At 52.1% G+C, this 20137-nt stretch overlaps 1 protein-coding gene across 4 annotated transcripts in view; it reads left to right on the forward strand.

Moving 5' to 3' along the window:
• SVOPL (SVOP like) overlaps window positions 1–20137 on the forward strand; it is a 671022-nt gene that overhangs the window by 166357 nt on the left and 484528 nt on the right. For all 4 annotated transcript variants that reach the window (XM_086952960.1, XM_086952958.1, XM_086952961.1 and 1 more), the window contains 2 exons: window positions 16273–16371; window positions 18459–18530. In XM_086952960.1, the coding sequence (XP_086809086.1) occupies window positions 16273–16371; window positions 18459–18530 (171 nt within the window). The remainder of the gene's footprint in view (window positions 1–16272; window positions 16372–18458; window positions 18531–20137) is intronic.

Raw genomic sequence — 20137 nt, forward strand, 5'->3', positions numbered from 1 at the left:
AATTACCCTAGGTGTTTAGGAAAGCACTTAAAAACAGTAAAATACAGGTAGAGTTAAATTGGTTCGTATAAAATAGATACATTAGTCTCTTTCTATGGAAAAGATAAAAACATGAATCCAAGCCACCAACCACTGACCTATCAATGCCAACAGAACTACCAATGGCAGACACAAGTCTTTGTGAAAAAAAAAAGACTTTAAACACATCTTAAAACAAGGCCAATAATTGGATAGAAGTCCTGTTTCATCAGCTTACACAGCCAGGCTCGGGATCTTTGGTCTTCCCAGCAAGCTAAGTGTCCAGAAACAATGACTGACAAATAAACAGTTTTAGTTTGTGGTAGTTTGTGGTTTTAATGCCCACGAGGCAGTGGGCACTAAAACTGCACTAAAACCAGCCTGAGTGGGCATGGTTGGCATGTGCCTTTTCCAAAGCAGAGGAAAGCTGCAGTGCTTAATTTGTAAAAAAAAAAAAAAAAAAGTGCCAGGGCTCTTGTCAGGAGGCCACTGCGGCTTTCACTGCAGATTGCCCCATATTGCCCCTGCTATGCTGCCAATTATAGTAACAATACAACTATTAACCCTCACACTTCTCCAAGTGTGACAATTCAGACTACTCTGAGCCCCAAAAGCCATAAGAATGGCTTCAGAGGAAGGTAATAGTTATTTTGATTTACATTAAATTAAAAATGACCTGTGGTTGTGGTCATCTGTAACTTATCCAGACAGCGCCACCTTGTGGCAGACTGTGACAGGTGCCGGTGTTGACAATTAAGTGCCAGTGCCGGCCGAGCAAAGGAAACCACCTGCTCAAGTTAACGCTATACAGGGGACCAGATATCAAGCGAAGGAAAAATGAAGTTTATACACTTCAAAAGTTTTAGTTTGAAAGTGATTGATTGCACCCTTTGTATGTCTGCCATTACTCAAGGCCTTTTGATTTTACAAAAATGATATATACTTCCAGGGCCTTTCTGCCTGTTGTTGTGATATTTAAATGTGATATCTTCCCAGTGCAGCATTCAGCATGGCATAATGGGTCATCCCACTTCTGCAACTGTTTACTTCACTGTGAGTGGCGGCATTCTGCTCTTTCACAAGGAGCTTATCCTCACACAAAGTAGTTCCCTACAGTGCCAGTGTTTACTATCAACATTCGTGTTTTTTTAGAACAAAAACATTTTTGTTTTTAGACATTCTTTTAGGTTAATTAGGGTCTGGCACATCCTTCAACATTAAACGTTTACAAAAACCATGACAAAACAAGCATAGACATCCAAAAGGTTGACAGCCAACACCAGACCTATTGCCTTTGCCAGTGCTTATGTACAGGTGATCACAATTGTCAGTTCTTTCCTCCAGTCCGGGTATTTGCACATCAATAACTTACAAACTAAACTCCTAAAGCTGTTAAACATTGGAATGTCCAGTAGAAATCAAACTAGTTTGATTTCTACACCTTCTTTGTCAGGGGGTGATATCTTTGAAGCACACCACAACCAGCTTACCTTAATCTCACAGAGGAGTGCGTGACCCACGCCCTAATGTCCAGTAGAACACATATTGCTCTTTGTGTTATCATACTATGGTCAGGGCTCGAGTCGGGGTACCACGCGGATGGACGGCGTCCCCCCACTTATTTTACCGGGGGGACGCATCCCCCCTGCTAAACAGCTGGACTTCACTGTTTGGTCTCTCTGGGACGAGATCGGAGCTCACAGCACGCTGTGAGCTCCGATCTCGTCTCAGAGAGGATGCAGCGGTAAGGTGGGCACATTCCACGAGCACATGGGCATTTGAAGGGAGGTGGGGCGGAGTATAGGAACTGCACATTGTGGACAATCGAGGGGGCGGTGAGATCTGCGGACGGTGGACACAAGAAGCCGCCGACTGAGCAACAGATACAGGACTGGAGAAGTTAGAAGAATAGAGAGAAGCTGAGGGGGGAGGTGGGGTTGGAGAAACACGGGGGGGGCGGCGGGAGGGGGGGGGGGACAAGGGTTAGCGGAGCCAGAAACAGAAAACGGGGGAATGGCAGAGTCCCGTTCTCGTCAGTGCGAGGAAGATGCGAAGGTGTTCTGGGGAAGGGGCGGAGTGCTTTTAAGTTAGGAATGTGACATCCCCCCTTCCCTATTTTCATGCGATCACTGGCACAGCATGGGTGCGCTCATTGGCGTGAGGTGGGGCGGTGTGGGGAGGGGGTGGTTCTAACAGGCTCGGAAACACACGGGGATGCAATGAGCTCAATTTTGGAAACCACCTTTGTGACGTCACTATCTATCGTGACGTCACTTCCGGTGACAGCGTCCCCCCCACTTCTTTTTTTAGGACTTGTGCCCTGACTATGGTGTATTAGTTGCTGCAGATGTGGTTATTTCCATATTAGTTTTGAATTTAGGTTCTATAACATTGAGCGCAGTAGATATCGCCTGGGTTGCCACCTTACACTGCTTTGCATTCATTTTCAATTTGCTGCACATTAAAAATAATAAAAATACCTAAACTCAAATAATTGTGAAACAAGATAAATGAATCCAGAAATCTGTGGCTTCTGGTTCCGAAATAGGTTAAATACAATGCAGCACCAAAGAAATTTCATTTCTTGCCCCTTCCTTTTGGAACTCACTCCCTTTAAGCCTTAGATCTGCCTCTCCCTACGCGCGTTTTAGGTCCCTTCTCAAAACCCACTTGTTCTGTAATGTCTAGCACTAACGCCTTTTTCGTCTTGCGGACTGTCTTCCCCCTGTTGCTCGAGCGCCAAGAAACCTCCAGGTGTTAGTTGCGCTTTAGAAATAATTTTTACATTACATTACAAAATAAAAAGAGGAAACCAAGAGAAACTCATTCGTATCCAGATCTCATTCAATAGGGAAGTATGGTACCAGAATAATGTCCCAATTTATTTTTTAAAATGCCCAATTGGAGGTAAAAATATAATATCTACATTCAATTGGAACGATATTTTTGTGAATGATATTTAGGACGCAGTATTTACATCATACGATATTTTTGACAACACTGTTCTGGCATACCACGTAACAAGACGTACAAAACCTCGCCACACTATATCTTTAGAGCGCCATGACCCAAAGTACACTGGATGCCATTTGTGTTCTTGTGTCTTGAGTACTTTTTCCTCCTCCTCAACCAAGATCGTCTGATTTGAAACTAGAAAACTGAGGGCCTCCCCTCCCGGCACTTCAGCGGTGTCGGAACGTCACTTTTTTGACTTTCCAGCAGCGCAATGTGCCACAGCATATTTATAAGGCCACGTAAATCCACGTTACATAACTTTTCATGGCCTTATAAATATTTGCCCCTTTTACGCAGAAAACTGCGTGAAAGGTGCACTTGGGTTCCCACACAAAACCCAGGGAACCTGACACATTCCGAGATTTACGAGAAATCGTAAACGTGGGAATGCTCAGAACCTAATGCCACCCCAGTGGTGGTGATACGGAGGCGCAAAAAGGAGAAATATTTTAATTTCTCTTCGTGCTTTCCTTTTTCTATGTGCGCTGCATTCTGCAGCTCACATAGAGAAAGGAAATCGCCTGAATTAATTGATTTTGTCCAGGAAGATGTCCCTTCCTGCACAAAATCAATCAGTGCAGAAACGCAGGCACCCTTGCACCATGGTGCAAGGGTGCTTTTATTGGTGCATGGCAGCCCATTGTGCGCCGACGCAGGGGAATAGGACCGGAATGCACAGTATCACATAGATAGGGCGCATTCCTGCACTTTTGTTTTGACGTAGGACAGCGGACCAAGGATCTATGCAGCACTCTCCTACGTTAAAACCTCATAAATGAGGCCCTGTGAGTTCTGGTTTCGGCTGTGTTACAGACACACTACAGCAATATGATCTCATTCCAAACAAAGACTGTAAAAAGCACTATTGCAAATCTCTTGAAACTCTCTTGTGTTGAACAGACTAGTATCTCCCTATTCCTCCGCACGTCAGATAATGATGTCAGTCCTTAAAGTCGATTCTGTAAGCAATGCTTAGTCAGCTATCTCTGCTTGAGTCCATGGTATTATAGTCTCCCCGTGCGGGTCTACACCGGAGGTACCTCATCCTATCCGTCATTCAGTGTCTTGTAGTAGGAACGGAGAATCCTTCTTTAGGGGTGGACTTTATATTAAGAACAGAGAGTGTCGCTCAGCTGTGCCACCTCTGGGTTTGCCATCTCTGCCTTCTCTTGGGGGCGGAGCTTGCCGGCATCGATGGCGGACGCTTGAAAGCGTAGCTCCGCCACATCACCTCAATTATCCTTAATTAATCCTCTCTTCCTCTGCGCTATTTAACTGGTGAAGACATCGCCTCACCCCTGAACACCGCCGGCGCCCCCGAAAACATCATTGGAGGCCGTGCGACATTGCTGAAGGGTGAAACCTGCGAGCTAGTGGGCCGGGAAGGTGGGCCTCACAGCCGCGACCTCGCTTGATCCTGTCCCCGGAGTACATGGTGAGACGTGTGGCGCGGGCCGTGCCTGGAGCCCGGATGACGTCATAGACCTAGCGCCTCGCTCCGAGTACTCGGCTTCGGACCTCGGGAGACACCGGTGAGGATACCCGAGGGCATCGAGGTGCGGTGTCAGGCCCAGGACAGCGCCCATATTACAAATTGGCCCCCGCGCCACCGAGGTGAGAAGGGCGACGCGCCCGGCACTCGCGCCTGCCGAACTGCGGCAGTGGAAGCGGAGGCTGAGCCCGAGGGGGACGCGAGACTGCTGTGTGGCCCCAGCGACCCTGGCGGAAGGAGTGCGGCCCATAGTTCTGAGTGCTGGATTTTGCCAGCACGCTGCGCTGCGGTCACAAGGCTGAGAACTGAGCCGTACTGGGCCCCGGATAACTATTCTCCCCGCGGACTGCTCCCTCCTGCCACAACATACTTCCCCCCCCCTCCGCAAGACAACAGTGGTGCTCAACTGCGAGGCTGAGGGGAGGACCTGGCCCTGGGGGCGAACACGGCGGCTTCTGTGCTCCAGCGGGGGTACGCCTGAGTCATCGGGACCCCTCTGCGGCAGCGCCTACTTGCCCTGGACCGATCTTCTTCCAGTCGGAGTGGTGAGTCGGGACGCGGTGGATATCCCACAGAGCAGGACAGAGGAACAGTTCAATTTAATGCTGCGGGCCCCCCTGTTGAGGACTAGCTGGGGGCGCAGGTTGGGGCGGTCTTGAGGTGCCCCCTCTGCTGAAATCGATGCGCGGCTGCCTCCCCTGCCGTACAGAAGTGCCAGACACGCGGAGGGTCGCTCGGGGGTGCCCAGGTGGCCTCACAGAAGCGGTGTCGCGACCGACTCGGAGACTGGCTCTCCCCAGAGACTGCGTGGTGAGAAGAGACCTGACGGAACTGCGGCGCTGCAAGATGGGGAAAGGGGATGCGAAGCAGTCTAAGCTGCCATTTGAACAGGGACGCACTAAGACTCAGGACACAGGAGAAACGGACAACGGGCAGGCTACTGCTGCGCAGGATGGCTCGATTTACTGCGGTATAAAGGAATTGCTGGTTACCATGGAAAAGGGCCTGCAAGTAGGCATGGGCGGAAAATCCGTTTCGCTCGCGGATTTTGCGGATTTTCGGGAAATTCGCAATCCGCGAGATTCGCGAATCTCCCGCAAAATCCGCAAATCCGCGAGCAGCGGATTTTGCTCGCACTGCTCGCACTGTTCGCGTGAGTTCGCGGCTTCCCAGTACAACTTCGCGCCCCGCGAATAAGTGCTAAATTGCAGAAATACGATCTTAGCAAAACTGAAACTACTTACCAGGTTCAAAAGTTCAGGCTCATCATTAGTAGCCATTTCCTGTAGTGCTTCCTGAGGGGCCCCTCCAGAGTTCAGTTGCCAGTTGCAACTATTATGTGACCCTGCTCTGAACCTCAGAATAGTTACACATATGCCACAAAGGTCCTGAATTACAGCTAAGGGAGACAAGCAGGAGCCAGGCTGGAAGTTAAAATCCATTAATCAGCCCCTAATTCATTATTGTCAGTTGGGGCAGGGCAGGTGTTGTAACTAATTTTGCAACAATGAAAGCACTTAGCAAGTGCAAAAGATCACTAATCAGGGCGCACTAAGGAAGCAGGTGCCAGCTAAAAAAATATTCTGTGACACATTAATCAGCCCCAAATTAATTCAGGTCACTTGAGGCAGGGAAGGTGTGCTTTGCTTTGCCGAAAATAATGTACACTGGACAACCAGAGGGTGTGGTGATGAAACAGAGGGTGGCATGGGTGGGCCAGAGGGTGGCATGAGTAGTCAGAGAGTGGCAGTGGTGACAGAGAGTGGCAGTGATGAAGAAGAGTGTCCCAAACAGGCTGGAAAAGTAGAAACAACAAGTTCGCAAAACTTGCGACCCGACAGGTAAGTTCGCAAATTGCGAAATTGTAAAAACCCTCGCGAACTGGCAGAAACACGGGCGAACACAAAAAAAAATAATCCGCAAATTCGCGGGAATTCGCAGATTTTGCGGATTGCGAGTTCGCAAATCCGCAAAATTCGCGAACGCGAGATTCGCAAAATTCGCCCATGCTTACCTGCAAGATAGCATGGCGTCGATTGGGACGAAGATTGACGCCCTCACCTACCGGATGGACAGGATGTCGGAAAGGGTCGATAAGCACGCGGAGCGCCTCGACATGTCCGAGAGATGGATTACTGAAGTGGAGGAGGGGCAGATGGAACTTAATAAGGACCGCAAACACATGGCAAAGTTATTACAGGTAATCCAGGACAAGTCTGAGGATTTGGAAGCACGCTCCAGTAGGTCCAACATTCGGATCATGGGGGTACCGGAGACGACCCAAACGGGCAAAATGGAGCTATTTGTTGAGAAGATGCTAATCACTTTGCTGGGGGAAGGCGTATTCTCCAACATGTTTATAGTAGAGAGGGCGCACCGCTCTTTGGGCCCAAGACCTCCCCCGGGAGCCTCCCCCAGGCCTATAATAGCTAAGCTCCTGAATTATTGAGACAGGGATTCGGCTCTGAGAGTTGCCAGGGAGAAAGGCCAGCTACAGTTTGAGGGATCCAACATATCACTATACCCCGACTTCACTGCAAGGGTACAGGAAGAACGGAGACGCTTTGCCCCGTATAAGCAACAGATGCGGGATCTCGGATTGGACTACGCGATGCTGTATTCGGCGAAACTGCGGATAAATCAAGGGGGTCACTCCCACTTTTTTACAGACCTGAAAGAACTTCAGAAGGCGCTGAAGACCTGGGCCAAAGAACGGCGGAACAGCCCTGGGGGACGTCCGGAAGAGCAGGAACCCTCCAGTGGGCTGGAAGACCAAGAATGACCACTCGGCGTCCTTGGACTCGTCCTGACGGATTCCGGTCAGTGACAGGCGGCGAAGAGGTTGTTGGCAAGCAGTATTGACCGGTGGCCTCTTCGACGCGACGGACTGCGCCGATAGTGGGAGCTGTTGGCACCTCGGAAGCGAGCACGGACTCCGAAACATGGTGAGATTGTTCCTAATTAAGGTTGCACACTTGATCCTGTAGACTCTTTGTTTAATTATTCCTTCCCTCAGAATTTGTGGGCTATGCGGGATTGTGTGCATTGACTGTTTCCTCTCATTCCACTTCAGACTTCCGGACTGGGGGTCTGCGGGGCGGCGGGAGGGTGGGGCTTTGGACCTTGGCAGAATCTGATACTGGTCATTGCCAGGTATTTGGACACGGTTTGCCGTTGAAGGACAAATAAGGGGTGATGGGGGGCAGGGAGCTGGATAGCGGACGTTGGTTAAAGTCAAATGCTGCCTGCATTAATTTTGGTAACCTCTGCCCTAGCGCTGATAGCACAACGGGTTCCGGCTGGGCCCTATGGAACAAGTTTGGGGGGGAAGGGAGGTGGGGGGATTCTCGTACCATGCTAGGCCGTGTTGGGATTGGTCTGCTGTGGGTGGTGGGGGGGTGAGGGCACAGTTGCCATTATGAGACAGAGGGAAAGTTGCGGATGTTTTGTTTTGTTTCGAAGTGCCTTGCCTCAAAGACCACACTGTGCTTACTGCGATCGAATGATTGCCCGTAATTTGGCCTGCCCTACACGTCTGACTACGACTATAGAACCCGGGCAGCGTCCTCATGGCTGAGATTGTTGATGGGCATGCTGATGAGAGACCTGGAATGATACATGCACTCACATGGAATGTTAGGGGGCTTAATGATCACAGAAAACTTAGAAAGGTGCTATGCTATCTTAGACGCCACAATGTCGATATTGCACTCCTGCAAGAAACGCACCTTCCGCTCACAAGCAACATGCTACACACTAGGAGTTTAGCAGGGCATATAGCGGTTGCTGGGTTCACCACACACGCGCGGGGGGGGGGGGTCCTCACCTGGGTAAACCCAAAATCGGGAATCCTCCTACAGACCGTAAGAGTCGACCCAGAGGGTAGGTATATCATAGTTTCCTGTACGGGGAGGGGGATGGATCTGCTAGTGGTTAACTCCTATGGCCCCTATTATGACTCTCCTGAATTCTTTGATTCCCTAGCCAGTGAGATAGCCAAATACAACAATCCACACATACTGTGGAGTGGGGACTTTAATTTGACGCTGAACCCTGATATAGACAGATCATCGGGACCCCCCCGGCGGCCCTCCGCAGCTGCGCAGTCGCTATCCGCGAAGCTGGTAATGCTAGATATGATTGACGTGTGGCGGGGCACAAATGATGGGAGGAGCGGTTTCACACACTACTCTGCATTTCACGACATACATACGAGGATAGATTACTGGTTTGTCACAATGGGACCCGACCGCTCGGTTAGACACTGCAAGGTGCTCCCGCGCACTCTCTCGGACCACTCCCCCATTCTGTTAACTTTGGAAACCCCAGTAAAGGGATACGCTCCGTTCTCATGGCGCTTCCTGCCATACTCCCTGTTGGACCCGATCTTCTGCGGTGAGCTGGCAGAGGCAATCGAGGTGTTTTTCGAGAAAAATGTGGGGTCGGTGGAGGACTACCAAACAATATGGGAAGCGTTCAAAATTTATATTAGAGGTATAGCGATGTCCAAGCACTCCAGTGTCTTGAAGGCTACCAGGGCCACGCTAGCGGATCTCGAGCGGCAATTGCAAGCTCTCGAAGCCAGAAGCCGATCTAACCCGGATGACTCTATAGAAGCTGACATTAAGCGCCTACTGGTGGAATACCACGAGGCAGCGGACAGAGAGGTACAACACTTAGGCAAATACGCCACAGCCGCACATATGGAGAGGGAGAGAGGCCAGGCGCAGTCCTAGCTAATGTCATTAAAGGCCGGAGGAGAAAGGCGCCAATCCCATACTTAAAGAACTCGAGCGGAGATAGAGTGTCTGAGGAGGCGGAAATGGCAGCAGTCTTCACAGACTATTATGCGGAGCTATATTCTTCCAAAAGTGGTGACGTATCGGCTGAAATGATTGATTATCTAGAACACATACAACTCCCGTTCCTCCCACATTCAGACAGGGAATTCCTGATGTGTCCTGTACAGCTGGACGAAATCAGAGACGCACTAGCCTCCATGAGTTCGGGCAGTGCACCGGGCATGGACGGACTTTCCGTCGATTTCTATAAAACATTTCAGGAACAACTACTGCCATACATCCACAACCTCCTAGAGGACATAGGTGTTCAAGGTACCATGCCCAGCTCCATGAGAGAGGCTATGATAGTTGCCATTCTGAAGCCGGGGAAGCCACACGACGACTGTAGCTCATATCACCCAATATCGCTGTTAAACGTCGACACCAAACTATACGCTAAGGTACTGGCGAACAGACTCGCGCTCCTGGCCCCTGATTTAGTGGCCCCAGAGCAGGTGGGATTTATCCCATCCAGAAACCTGACTTACAATATAAGAACAGTCTTGGGTACCATCCAGCATGTAAAGCAGGACACGCCAGCTGTAGCGCTCTTCTTAAACATGGAGAAGGCGTTCGACTCGGTCGAATGGCCATTCCTTCTCCAGGTGTTACGCCGTATGGGTCTTGGCGAATCCTTTATTCAAATGATAGGAGTGTTGTATGACGGTCCCGCGGCTAGGGTTCGAGTGGGCAATGCGGTCTCCTGCCCCCTATTCATAGGAAGGGGCACTCGTCAGGAGTGCCCTTTGTCCCCTTTACTGTACGCGCTTGCTGCAGAGCCTCTCGCCTGTGCTTTGAGAGAGTATCATAGCCACGAGGGAGTTCGGTTCCCCACGTACAAAATAGTCGTATCTATGTATGCGGACGATACTTTGCTATACGCCCATGACCCAGCAGTTTCGCTTCCCCCACTCCTGAGGGAGGTGGTCCGGTTCGGCGCGCTCTCGGGGCTCAAAGTCAACTGGGCAAAAGCGATGGTGCTTCCCCTCACTCCAGTGACCACACGGGTGGAGACGGAGTACCCTGTACAATAGACGGAAGACCCGATTAGATACCTTGGGATCCAGATCCACACAGATCTGGACCTACTCATCGGACAGAACGACGGGAGAGCGGTCAGTAAGCTGGAGGATGACATTGAGATCTGGTGTAAGCTACCCCTCACGCTACTGGGCCGCATAGCCGTAATGAAGATGATAGTGCTACCGAGATTTCTGTTCCTATTTAACGCATTGCCGATCGTACTTTCTAAGGCCTTCTTTCACCGTCTGACCAGCCTGATGATTAAACTGGCATGGGCGGGCAAACAGCCGAGAGTCAAGTGGACTACGCTCACCCTCCCGTACAAATTAAGGGGCCTAGCGGCGCCAGATCTTGAACTATACTACAGGGCTGCCCAGGCGTCTCACCTACATAATTGGGTACATGGCGACAAGCAAATTCCACATGTCCGGCTGGAACGATTATTCGCCCATCCTATACTGCTCCCGGCGACGATCTGCCAACCGCAGGATCGTCGGACGGGAATACTGGATTCCATCTCTTCCACTAATCACGCCTGGCACTCGCTCCTGTTTTGCCAAGGAGGGGCGATGCTGTACTCGCCGGAGATGCCGATGGAGTGGATGCGCTGGCTCCCGCCCATGGTGGACAAAGCAGTCACGCAGGAACTAACAAAACTGGGGTTGAGCAAGGCGGGTGACCTATTCCAAGACGGCATAGCCAAAACCTGGGACCAAACTCGAGGAGATGGAGTCGAACCTCCGCTCCTCCAAAGATTCCACTTCCATAGAATTCGGAGTGCTCTCTCTGAACTCCTGGGTCCGGATATGGCGGAACCCCCGGATGTACCGGAATTATCGTAAGTGATCACACACACAGAACCCAAGAAGCTCTTAACAAACCTCTACAGCATAGCTAGATCTTATGGGGAGCACCAACACATGAAAGCTCGGCTGGAGTGGCAAAGAGATTTAGGAGCCACGCTAGATGACGCGACGTGGAGCTACTGCTGTGAAAACACGAAACGTATTTCCCTTAATGGAAAGCACCGGCTCATACATTTTAAATTCCTACAACGAGTGTACTACACCCCAGCACGACTTCATAGATATGGGCTGCGACCGGAGGCACACTGCGAGCGCTGCCGAGCGGCAGACGCTGACTTCTTGCATCTGTCATGGGGATGCCCGGGTATACAGACGTTCTGGCGCGAAGTATTTTCCGAGATGAGCAGGATACTGGAGGTCGACTTGGACATCGATCCGGGAATAGCACTCATAGATAACTCCAGGAGACTTCCGGTGGCGATACGCAGACTCACAGATATGGGGATGCTAATGGCCAGGAGAGTGGTGGCACAGTGCTGGATGCGGGGCCCTCCGCCAACTAAGGCCAGATGGGCGTGAGACATCAATCAATCAATCAAAGCATTTATATAGCGCACTACTCACCCGGAGGGTCTCAAGGCGCTAGGGGGGGGGGTCCGCTACTGCTCGAACAGCCAGGTCTTGAGCTGCTTCCTGAAGCAAGGTGGTCCTGGGTCAGGCGGAGGTGGGTCGGGAGGGAGTTCCAGGTCTTGGCGGTGAGGTAGGAGAAGGACCGACCCCCTGTGGTGGCTCTTCGGATTTGGGGGACGGCGGCGAGGGCGTGGGCGGTCGATCGAAGCTGGCGTTTGGGAGCATAGAAGTTGAGGCGGCTGTTGAGGTATCCTGGCCCTTGGTTGTGTAGGGCTTTGTGAGCGTGGGTGAGGAGACGGAAGGTGATTCTCTTGTTGACAGGCAGCCAGTGCAGGTCTCTCAGGTGTTCGGAGATGTGGCTGCGACGGGGGATGTCCAGGATGAGTCGTGCTGAGGCGTTCTGGATCCGCTGAAGTCTCTTCTGGAGTTTGGCGGTGGTTCCTGCGTAGAGGGAGTTGCCGTAGTCCAGACGGCTGGTGACGAGGGCCTGGGTGACCGTCTTCCTGGTCTCGGTGGGGATCCACCGGAAGATCTTGCGTAGCATGCGCAGGGTGTTGAAGCACGACGAGGAGACGGCGTTGACTTGTCTGGTCATGGAGAGGGAGGAGTCTAGGATGAAGCCTAGGTTGCGTGCGTGGTCTGTTGGTTTGGGTGCGCTGCCTAGGGCGGGGGGCCACCAGGAGTCGTCCCAGGCGGAGGGTGAGGATCCCAGGATGAGGACTTCCGTCTTGTCCGAGTTCAGTTTCAGGCGGCTGCTCTTCATCCATTCGGCTACCTCTTTCATCCCTTCGTGGAGGTTGGCTCTGGCGGTGGCGGGGTCGTTGGTGAGGGAGAGGATCAGCTGGGTGTCGTCGGCGTAGGAGATGATGTTGAGGTTGTGCTGGCGTGCGATGTCTGCGAGGGGGCTCATGTAGACGTTGAAGAGGGTTGGACTGAGCGAGGAGCCTTGAGGCACGCAGCAGATGACTTTGGTGGCTTCAGATCTGAACGGGGGGAGGCGAACTCTCTGTGTCCTTCCGGCGAGGAAGGACATGATCCACTCCAGTGCCTTCTCCTGGATTCCGATGTTGCGGAGTCGCTGCACTAGTGTGCGGTGGCGGACCGTGTCGAAGGCCGCGGAGAGGTCTAGGAGGATGAGGGCTGCTGTTTCTGCGTTGTCAAGCAGGGCTCGGATGTCATCGGTGGCTGCGATCAGAGCGGTCTCGGTGCTGTGGTTGGCCCGGAAACCAGACTGCGAGGGGTCGAGGGATCCGTTCGTCTCGAGGAAGGCGGCCAGCTGCTTGTTGACGGTCTTCTCGATGACTTTTGCAGGGAGCAGGAGCAGCGAGATGGGGCGGTAGTTCTTGAGGTCGGTGGGGTCGGCTGATGGCTTCTTTAGTAGAGCGCTGAGTTCAGCGTGCTTCCAGCTCTCCAGGAAGGTAGCGGTGTCGAAGGAGGTGGGGGGCGCTGGTTCGGACGTGGCATGCGTCGGTTGAGTGCTGAAGCTGTTGTGTATGTCCGCGATCTTGTTGTGGAAGTAGGAGGCGAGGGAGTTGCAGAGGTCTTGTGAAGGGGTGATGTTGTTGTTTCCGGCGTTGGGGTTGGAGAGCTCTTTAACGATGTTGAAGAGTTCCTTGCTGTTGTGTGCGTTGTTGTCCAGTCGTTCCTTGAATGCAGTTTTCTTGGTTGCGTGGATGAGTTGGTGGTGTTTTCGGGTGGCGAGCTTGAGGGCCGTCATGTTGTCCGGAGTAGGGTCTCTGCGCCAGGTTCTCTCGAGGGCTCGGCAGTTCTTCTTGGAGCTCTTGAGTTCTTCGGTGAACCATGGGGCTTTCTTGCTGCCGGGTCTGCTAGGCGGGTCCTCAGGGGGGCGAGGTCGTCAGCGCAGTCGCTGATCCACTTCGTGAGGTTGGTGGCCGCTTGGCTGGGGTTTGTTACGCTGGTGGGTGGGTTCTTGCTCAGGGAAGTCGCGAACTGGTCGGCTGTGATCTTGTTCCAGCTTCTGCGTGCAACCTGTTGTTGGTGGTGGTGGGTCGTGGTCCTTCTGAAGCTGAAGTGGACGCAGCTGTGGTCCGTCCAGTGGAGTCCGGTGGCGTGGCTGAAGGCGATGTCCTTGCTGGATGAGAAGACGGGGTGGAGAGTGTGTCCGGCGTAGTGGGTTGGGGTGGTCACCAGCTGCTTGAGTCCCAGGTTTGCGAGGTTGTCCAGCAGGGTGGTGGTGTTGCGGTCGTTGGTGTTATCCAGGTGGAAGTTGAGGTCCCCGAGGAGGATGTAGTCAGCGGAGAGGAGGGCGAGCGGGCTGATGAAGCCGGCGATGTCTTCGCTGAATTGTGTGCGTTGTCCCGGGGGTCTGTAGATGAGGGTGCCTCTGAGGGTGGTATTGGGGTTGATGTGGACTTGGAAGTGAAGGTGTTCGGCGGTTGTCAGGGTGTCATCGGCGTTGGTCGTGATGCGGATTGTGTTCCTGTGGATGATGGCAATGCCTCCTCTGGTCTGGTTGATGCGGTCCCTTCGGATGATCTTGTAGCCGTCTGGGATGGCGATGGCGATGTCGGGCGCTGAAGAGGCGTTCATCCAGGTTTCCGTGAGGAAGGCGACGTCTGGTGAAGTGGTGTCGAGCAAGTTCCAGAGCTCAACGGCGTGTCTGTGGACGGAGCGGGTGTTGAGCAGGATGCACTTCAGGTGGCTGCTGTTGTTGCTCGTCTTGGTCTTGGCGGGTGCGGGTGAAGTGCAGGTCCGGAAGCAGGTGAACTCGCAGGAGCGGCAGCTGAAGGGTCCGTGGGTGCGTCTCGGGGTGGCTCGATAGCATTCCTGGAGTCGGCCGGTGTTGAGTGCGTTGAGGGTGGCGGCGTCATACGTCCGGCGGGTGGGCTGGGGTCTGCGAGGGCCAGGGGTCCTGGCACTGGGCGCGGGCCCGGCGCGGACGGGCGTAGACGGGCTTACCTTCGGCGCACAATTGGCGCTCCCGCTGCGCGTAACCGCTGCGCGTTCGCACGGTCCCCATTTATGGCGAAGTGTGAGGGAGGGAGGAGCAGCTGGGAGGCGGGAGCGGGGAGGGCACAGAAAGAAAAGGGGGCGTGGCAAACCCACAGAGGCGGGAAGCGGGGAGCGGGCGGGAGGTTACGGGGGCAGCAGTACAAGCAATGGGGCACACAGCAATAGAGACACGGGGCACAAAATCCTGAAAAGGCAATACAATACAACAACAACAACGATTTCGCTCACAGTGACAGTCACAGATCACAGATGCCCCGACCGCAGGAGACCACACCGCTCGGCGGCAGGGGGCGTGGTCAGCCGGCGGCAGGCAGGGACAGCGAGGCAGGCGAGGCAGGCGGGGGGCACACGCAGCAGCTGGTGGCCGTGCGGCGCGGGGGTGTCCTAAAGCTAGGTCACACTCACCTGCGTCGCACGGTCGCCATTTATGGCCAAGTGCGAGGGAGGGAGGAGCAGCTGGGAGGCGGGAGCGGGGAGGGCACAGAAAGAAAAGGGGGCATGGCAAACCCACGGAGGCGGGCAGCGGGGAGCGGGCGGGAGGTTACCGGGGCAGCAGTACAAGCAATGGGGCACACAGCAATAGAGACACGGGGCACAAAATCCTGAAAAGGCAATACAATACAACAACAACAACGATTACGCTCACAGTGACAGTCACAGATCACAGATGCCCCGATGCTGTATTGTAGCACACAGTCGGAGGTGTACAGCGAGTTATTGCCCCCAAAAAGCCGCCTGAAAAACTTCTGGGATTTATATAAGACCTATTTGCAGGCACAGCAGCCCGAAGATGCAAGCTCCACAGACAGCGTTCCCAAAGGGCTGGTGGTAGATCCCGCACACGACCTAAACTAGAACACTGGCACACACATGGGAGGACGGGAGCGGGTCTGACTGAGAGGGCAGGGATGGAAGCAGTGAGAACAGAGAGGGAGGACAAAGTGAGGGGTACACCGGAGGGGGATTCACAGGGGGATCACACACTGTACGAACACACCTCTTGTCGCGGTACTGACTCCGGAGAGTTGGGCCAGAACACCTTCAGGGTCCTCTTACTACCAATTGGTTACAAATACTATCTGATTAGGGGGTCAGGTGTGGGTCGGGCTATTACGGAAATGGGCACAGAGAAAAGGCGCAGGGAACTTTAGGGAGGCTAAAAGGTGAGGATAGGGGGTGGGCAATGTTATAGGGGAGTTACAGGGATGTTTAGGAGGGAGAACATTGAAAAATGCACAGGAAACTTGGTCGCTGCCCGCAAGTAGGAACGGTACTACATATCGAGAACATGGCATTACCCTCACGCCGCCAGACCCCCGGGTTGTCGGCCACCAGGCTGTGTACTGCACGAAGTAGATTGGGTACTACTTTCTGTGATGCGGACGGCCCGGAGGGGTTGTGGGCCACAAGCTGTGTCAATTGAAATTTCCTTTTCTGTGCAATGAAAAAAAAAATCTCTGCCTTCTCTTTGCAGGTGGTGGAAGCCATGGAGATCATGCTGCTGGCGGTGGTCTCGCCGCTCATCCGCTGTGAGTGGCATCTGGAGGACTGGCAAGTGGCCCTGGTCACCACGGTGAGTGTTTCCTCCTGAGTCTACTCAATGCTGCCGCCTGCTGCTGAAGAGCAACACTTACCCTGCAGTGCTATGGTTGAAGCACCAATAGTATGGGTAAGAGTTGCATGATATTCAGTGAAGCCCATCCGTGCCTGATCTGTTAAAAGCTTCATTAGTGCTCACTAATGCTAGGGATATTGGAAGGGACATCAAACTAACAACGATACTCAGATCTGAGTCCCATTGGTAGAAAACATGCCTCCATCCGTAGCACCTAAATTGAAACAAGCGTGTGTGTGTGTGCGTTCGTGTGCATGTGGGTGGGTGTGTATGGTGTTTGTGTGTATGTGTTGGCCCATGTCTACTTTTTCTCAGTTCAGCACAACAAATTTTGTGTGCGTGTGTGGTGTGTATGGTGTTTGTGTGTGTATACGTGTTTGCACATGTCTACTTTTTCTCAGTTCAGCACCATGAATTGGACATCTGCATATATTTACATAGTTGAGAATTTCTGGGGCTGTGTCCTTTAGTTTATAATGGAGGCTCCAAATTCATGTTTGCAATACAGGGCACAGAGTATGGTGCCCGTGATCTGCCCCACCCCTCCTCTCGCCATCACATCTTGGTTTCTGTAACCTGCTGGATCCTGGACACACTGTGCTTTGTATGTTAAATGCTTCATGTTAGGCATGCCCTCTTCAAAAGAAGTGCTCTCTATAAAGCACTCTGCTGCTCCCTGGACCTGTGCCATCTCATATTCCTAAACCATGTACGTGAACTCAAGGGATGCCTCCAGGGATGGGTCACCCGTGCTGCAGTGCGACTGGAGGTCTGTGTGTGGAGGGCTCTTGCTTGTAGACTGGCCTGCTGCTGTGAGATGATCTTCTGGCTGGTTGAAGTGACGTCAGACGCTCAACCCGTGTGTTTGCCAGTACCTGTAAGTGACATGTTCTCAGACTCCGTGCTTACCCTGATGAGCCACCAGCCCCACAGTGTGTCCAGCAGGGCAATGTATCCTACATTTGATCATTATGGCAGGCCCTTGGCACCTATATACATTCTTATATAGCTTAAAGGGTATGACCAAGGGTAGGGTTCGATCTACATTGGCCTGCTTGTTAAAACTGTAGGCCCAGCTTGTGGGAGAAGCATTGGATTTCCATCATTTGTCCTTGTTTTCTATTGTTTCTAATCTCAATTATACTGGGGAGATACAACAGCATGGTTATAACTCCTGATTTCGACTTTCGACTAAAATCAAGGGGCCCGATTCACAGAATGAATTTAAGACTAAATCCTAAACTTACTACTATTTGGTATTCACAGAATGCACTTACTACTTTCGGGATTCACAGAATGCATGTACTACTTTCGGGATTCACAGAATGAACTTACTACTTTCGGTATTCACAGAATAGATTTAAGACTACTAACTTTAGGTCCGCACTCGGGCCGGAAATTCCGGCTTGGGGCGGAGCTTCCAGCTTGGGGGTGGAGCTTGTGGCCCGGAGGCGGGGCTTCAGGCCTGGAGGCGGAGCTTGCGGTCCAGAGGTGGAGATTTCAGCCATGGCTAAATCCCCACCTCCGAGCCGGAAGCTTCTCCTCCAAGCCGCAAGCTCCGCCTCCGGGCCGCAAGCTCCGTCCCCAAGCCAGAAGCTCCGCCTCCGGGCCGGAAACTCCGCCTCCGGGCTGGAATTTCCGGCCCGAGTGCAACGTAAAGTTAGTAGTCTTAAATCTATTCTGTGAATACCAAAAGTAGTAAGTTCATTCTGTGAATCCCGAAAGTAGTAAGTGCATTCTGTGAATCCCGAAAGTAGTAAGTGCATTCTGTGAATACTAAATAGTAGTAAGTTTAGGATTTAGTCTTAAGTTCATTCTGTGAATCGGGCCCAGAGTTCTTTGGAATAAACGAGTCACATCTTGGGGAGGTTATGTCTGCATAGCAGGAAAGCATTTGTCTGCTAGCTGGGAGCTCCTTCCAAAGGCCAGATGTGGAACAGGGCCCTGCGCACATCTGCCTGAGATCCCCTTCATTATCCGTGTCTGAATCCTCATACTGCATCAGTGGTCAGGTGTAAAGCGCATCTCCTGTCTCTCATCCTCAGATGGTGTTCCTCGGCTACATGGTGTTCAGCATCTTCTTCGGCTACTTGGCTGACAGATACGGCCGCTTGAAGGTGAGTGACCGTGCAGATGCACCTTGTGATCCTCGGCCCTGTCCTTGCCCCTGAGGGTGCTGCCACCAGTGCTGCTCTGTGCTGGAATAAGAGGCCTTTTGACGGTCTCAGACAGGGCAAGGAGCTTCTATTTTCTCTTGGTTTCTAAGTGGTAGGATCTCTATCTGACATAGCGAGGGGCTCCTGGCTGTGGTACCTGAGCCAGTAATTGAGGCAGGTATGATAGCAGCTCGACACAGGTTTCACAGCGCTATGCTTTACATTGTCGTAAATGGTGCCTGGCAGGCTCCGCACGAAGGCTGAGCACACTCTGTACTGGGACTTTATGAAACCGACCCTGGGGTCCAACACAGTTTTGAATACTGAGGGCCTCTTTTACGAGGCTTCTTGCAGCACTTTTGCGACACCGGAGCTTCTCTTTTTTGACGCTCCCGTGGTGCAATGTGCCGCAGCAAATTTACATGGCCTTGTAAATATGTGCCCCTTTCACATAGAACACAGCGTGGAAAGGTCGTTCCAGGGGTGTTGCTTTGGGTGTTCCCAAGCAACACCCATGGAATCCAAAGCATTCCCAGATCTACAAGGCATTGGAAACCTGGGAACGCGTCAGATTCTAACACCACCCAGGGGGAGGTGTAGGAATGGCGAAACGAGGAGAAATATTTTATTTCTCCTCGTTTTTTCCTCTTTCTACGCGTGCTGCATTCTGCATGACACATAGAAAGAGGAAAATGCCATCAATGATTGTTTTTGCGCAGGAATGTGCACAAAAACAATCTTCACGCATAAAAGCAATCATCCCGCAACATGACACAAGGGTGTCTGCATTGGCGCACGGCTGCTGTTTGTGCTCCGGCGCAGAGGAGAAGGAGAGGAATGCACCATGTTTTGTAGATACGCTGCATTCCTGCTCTTTTCTTTTAACGCACAGCAGCCTAGCAGGAAGGCCCGCTGCGCTGCTGTGCGCTAAAAGTTTGTAAATGAGGCCCTGAGAACGAGAGTTGGCTGGAGAACTTTACAATTTGGAAGACATCTTCCTGTTTAAAGAAGGCCCGGTTATGTAGCCAAATTACATGACTTACAAGTCAGTTTTACGTTTTTTTGTAGAGAGAGGATGGGGCTTAGCTGTCAGAGCTGCCAACTTTGGAACTGAGGAACCGGTTTTGAGTCTTACATTGGCTCAACATCCTGTGAATCTGAGCAAATCACTTCCTCTACTTCTGCCTATAAATAATGATTGTGGCCTTGTGTAATGTGACTCGTGATTATGTAAGCGCTCAAATACCTTTTGTTGAGTTCACGCTACATAAAACTGGGGGAAAAACACGCTTCTATCTTCCTAAATGTGTACACCTTCTCGTGAACCACCGCTGTAATTTAATATATAGTCTCTTAAATTCATATTTGCCGCCTTTCAATTTACCTGCATTTTAATGTGCACATACTTAATAAGCTTGCAATGCACAACGGTCCTTGTTAGGGTCCTGACTTGAGAAGAACAGATTGAACCTTATCTGTCATTAATATAACTTTAACCCCTCCCATGCTCATGACGAGCTCAGCTCGTCATGAACCACGATGGCCGTGTGATCATGACGAGCTGAGCT

The sequence above is a fragment of the Lissotriton vulgaris genome, chromosome 1_2 (genome assembly GCF_964263255.1).
Source record: "Lissotriton vulgaris chromosome 1_2, aLisVul1.2, whole genome shotgun sequence".
Taxonomy (NCBI): domain Eukaryota; kingdom Metazoa; phylum Chordata; class Amphibia; order Caudata; family Salamandridae; genus Lissotriton; species Lissotriton vulgaris.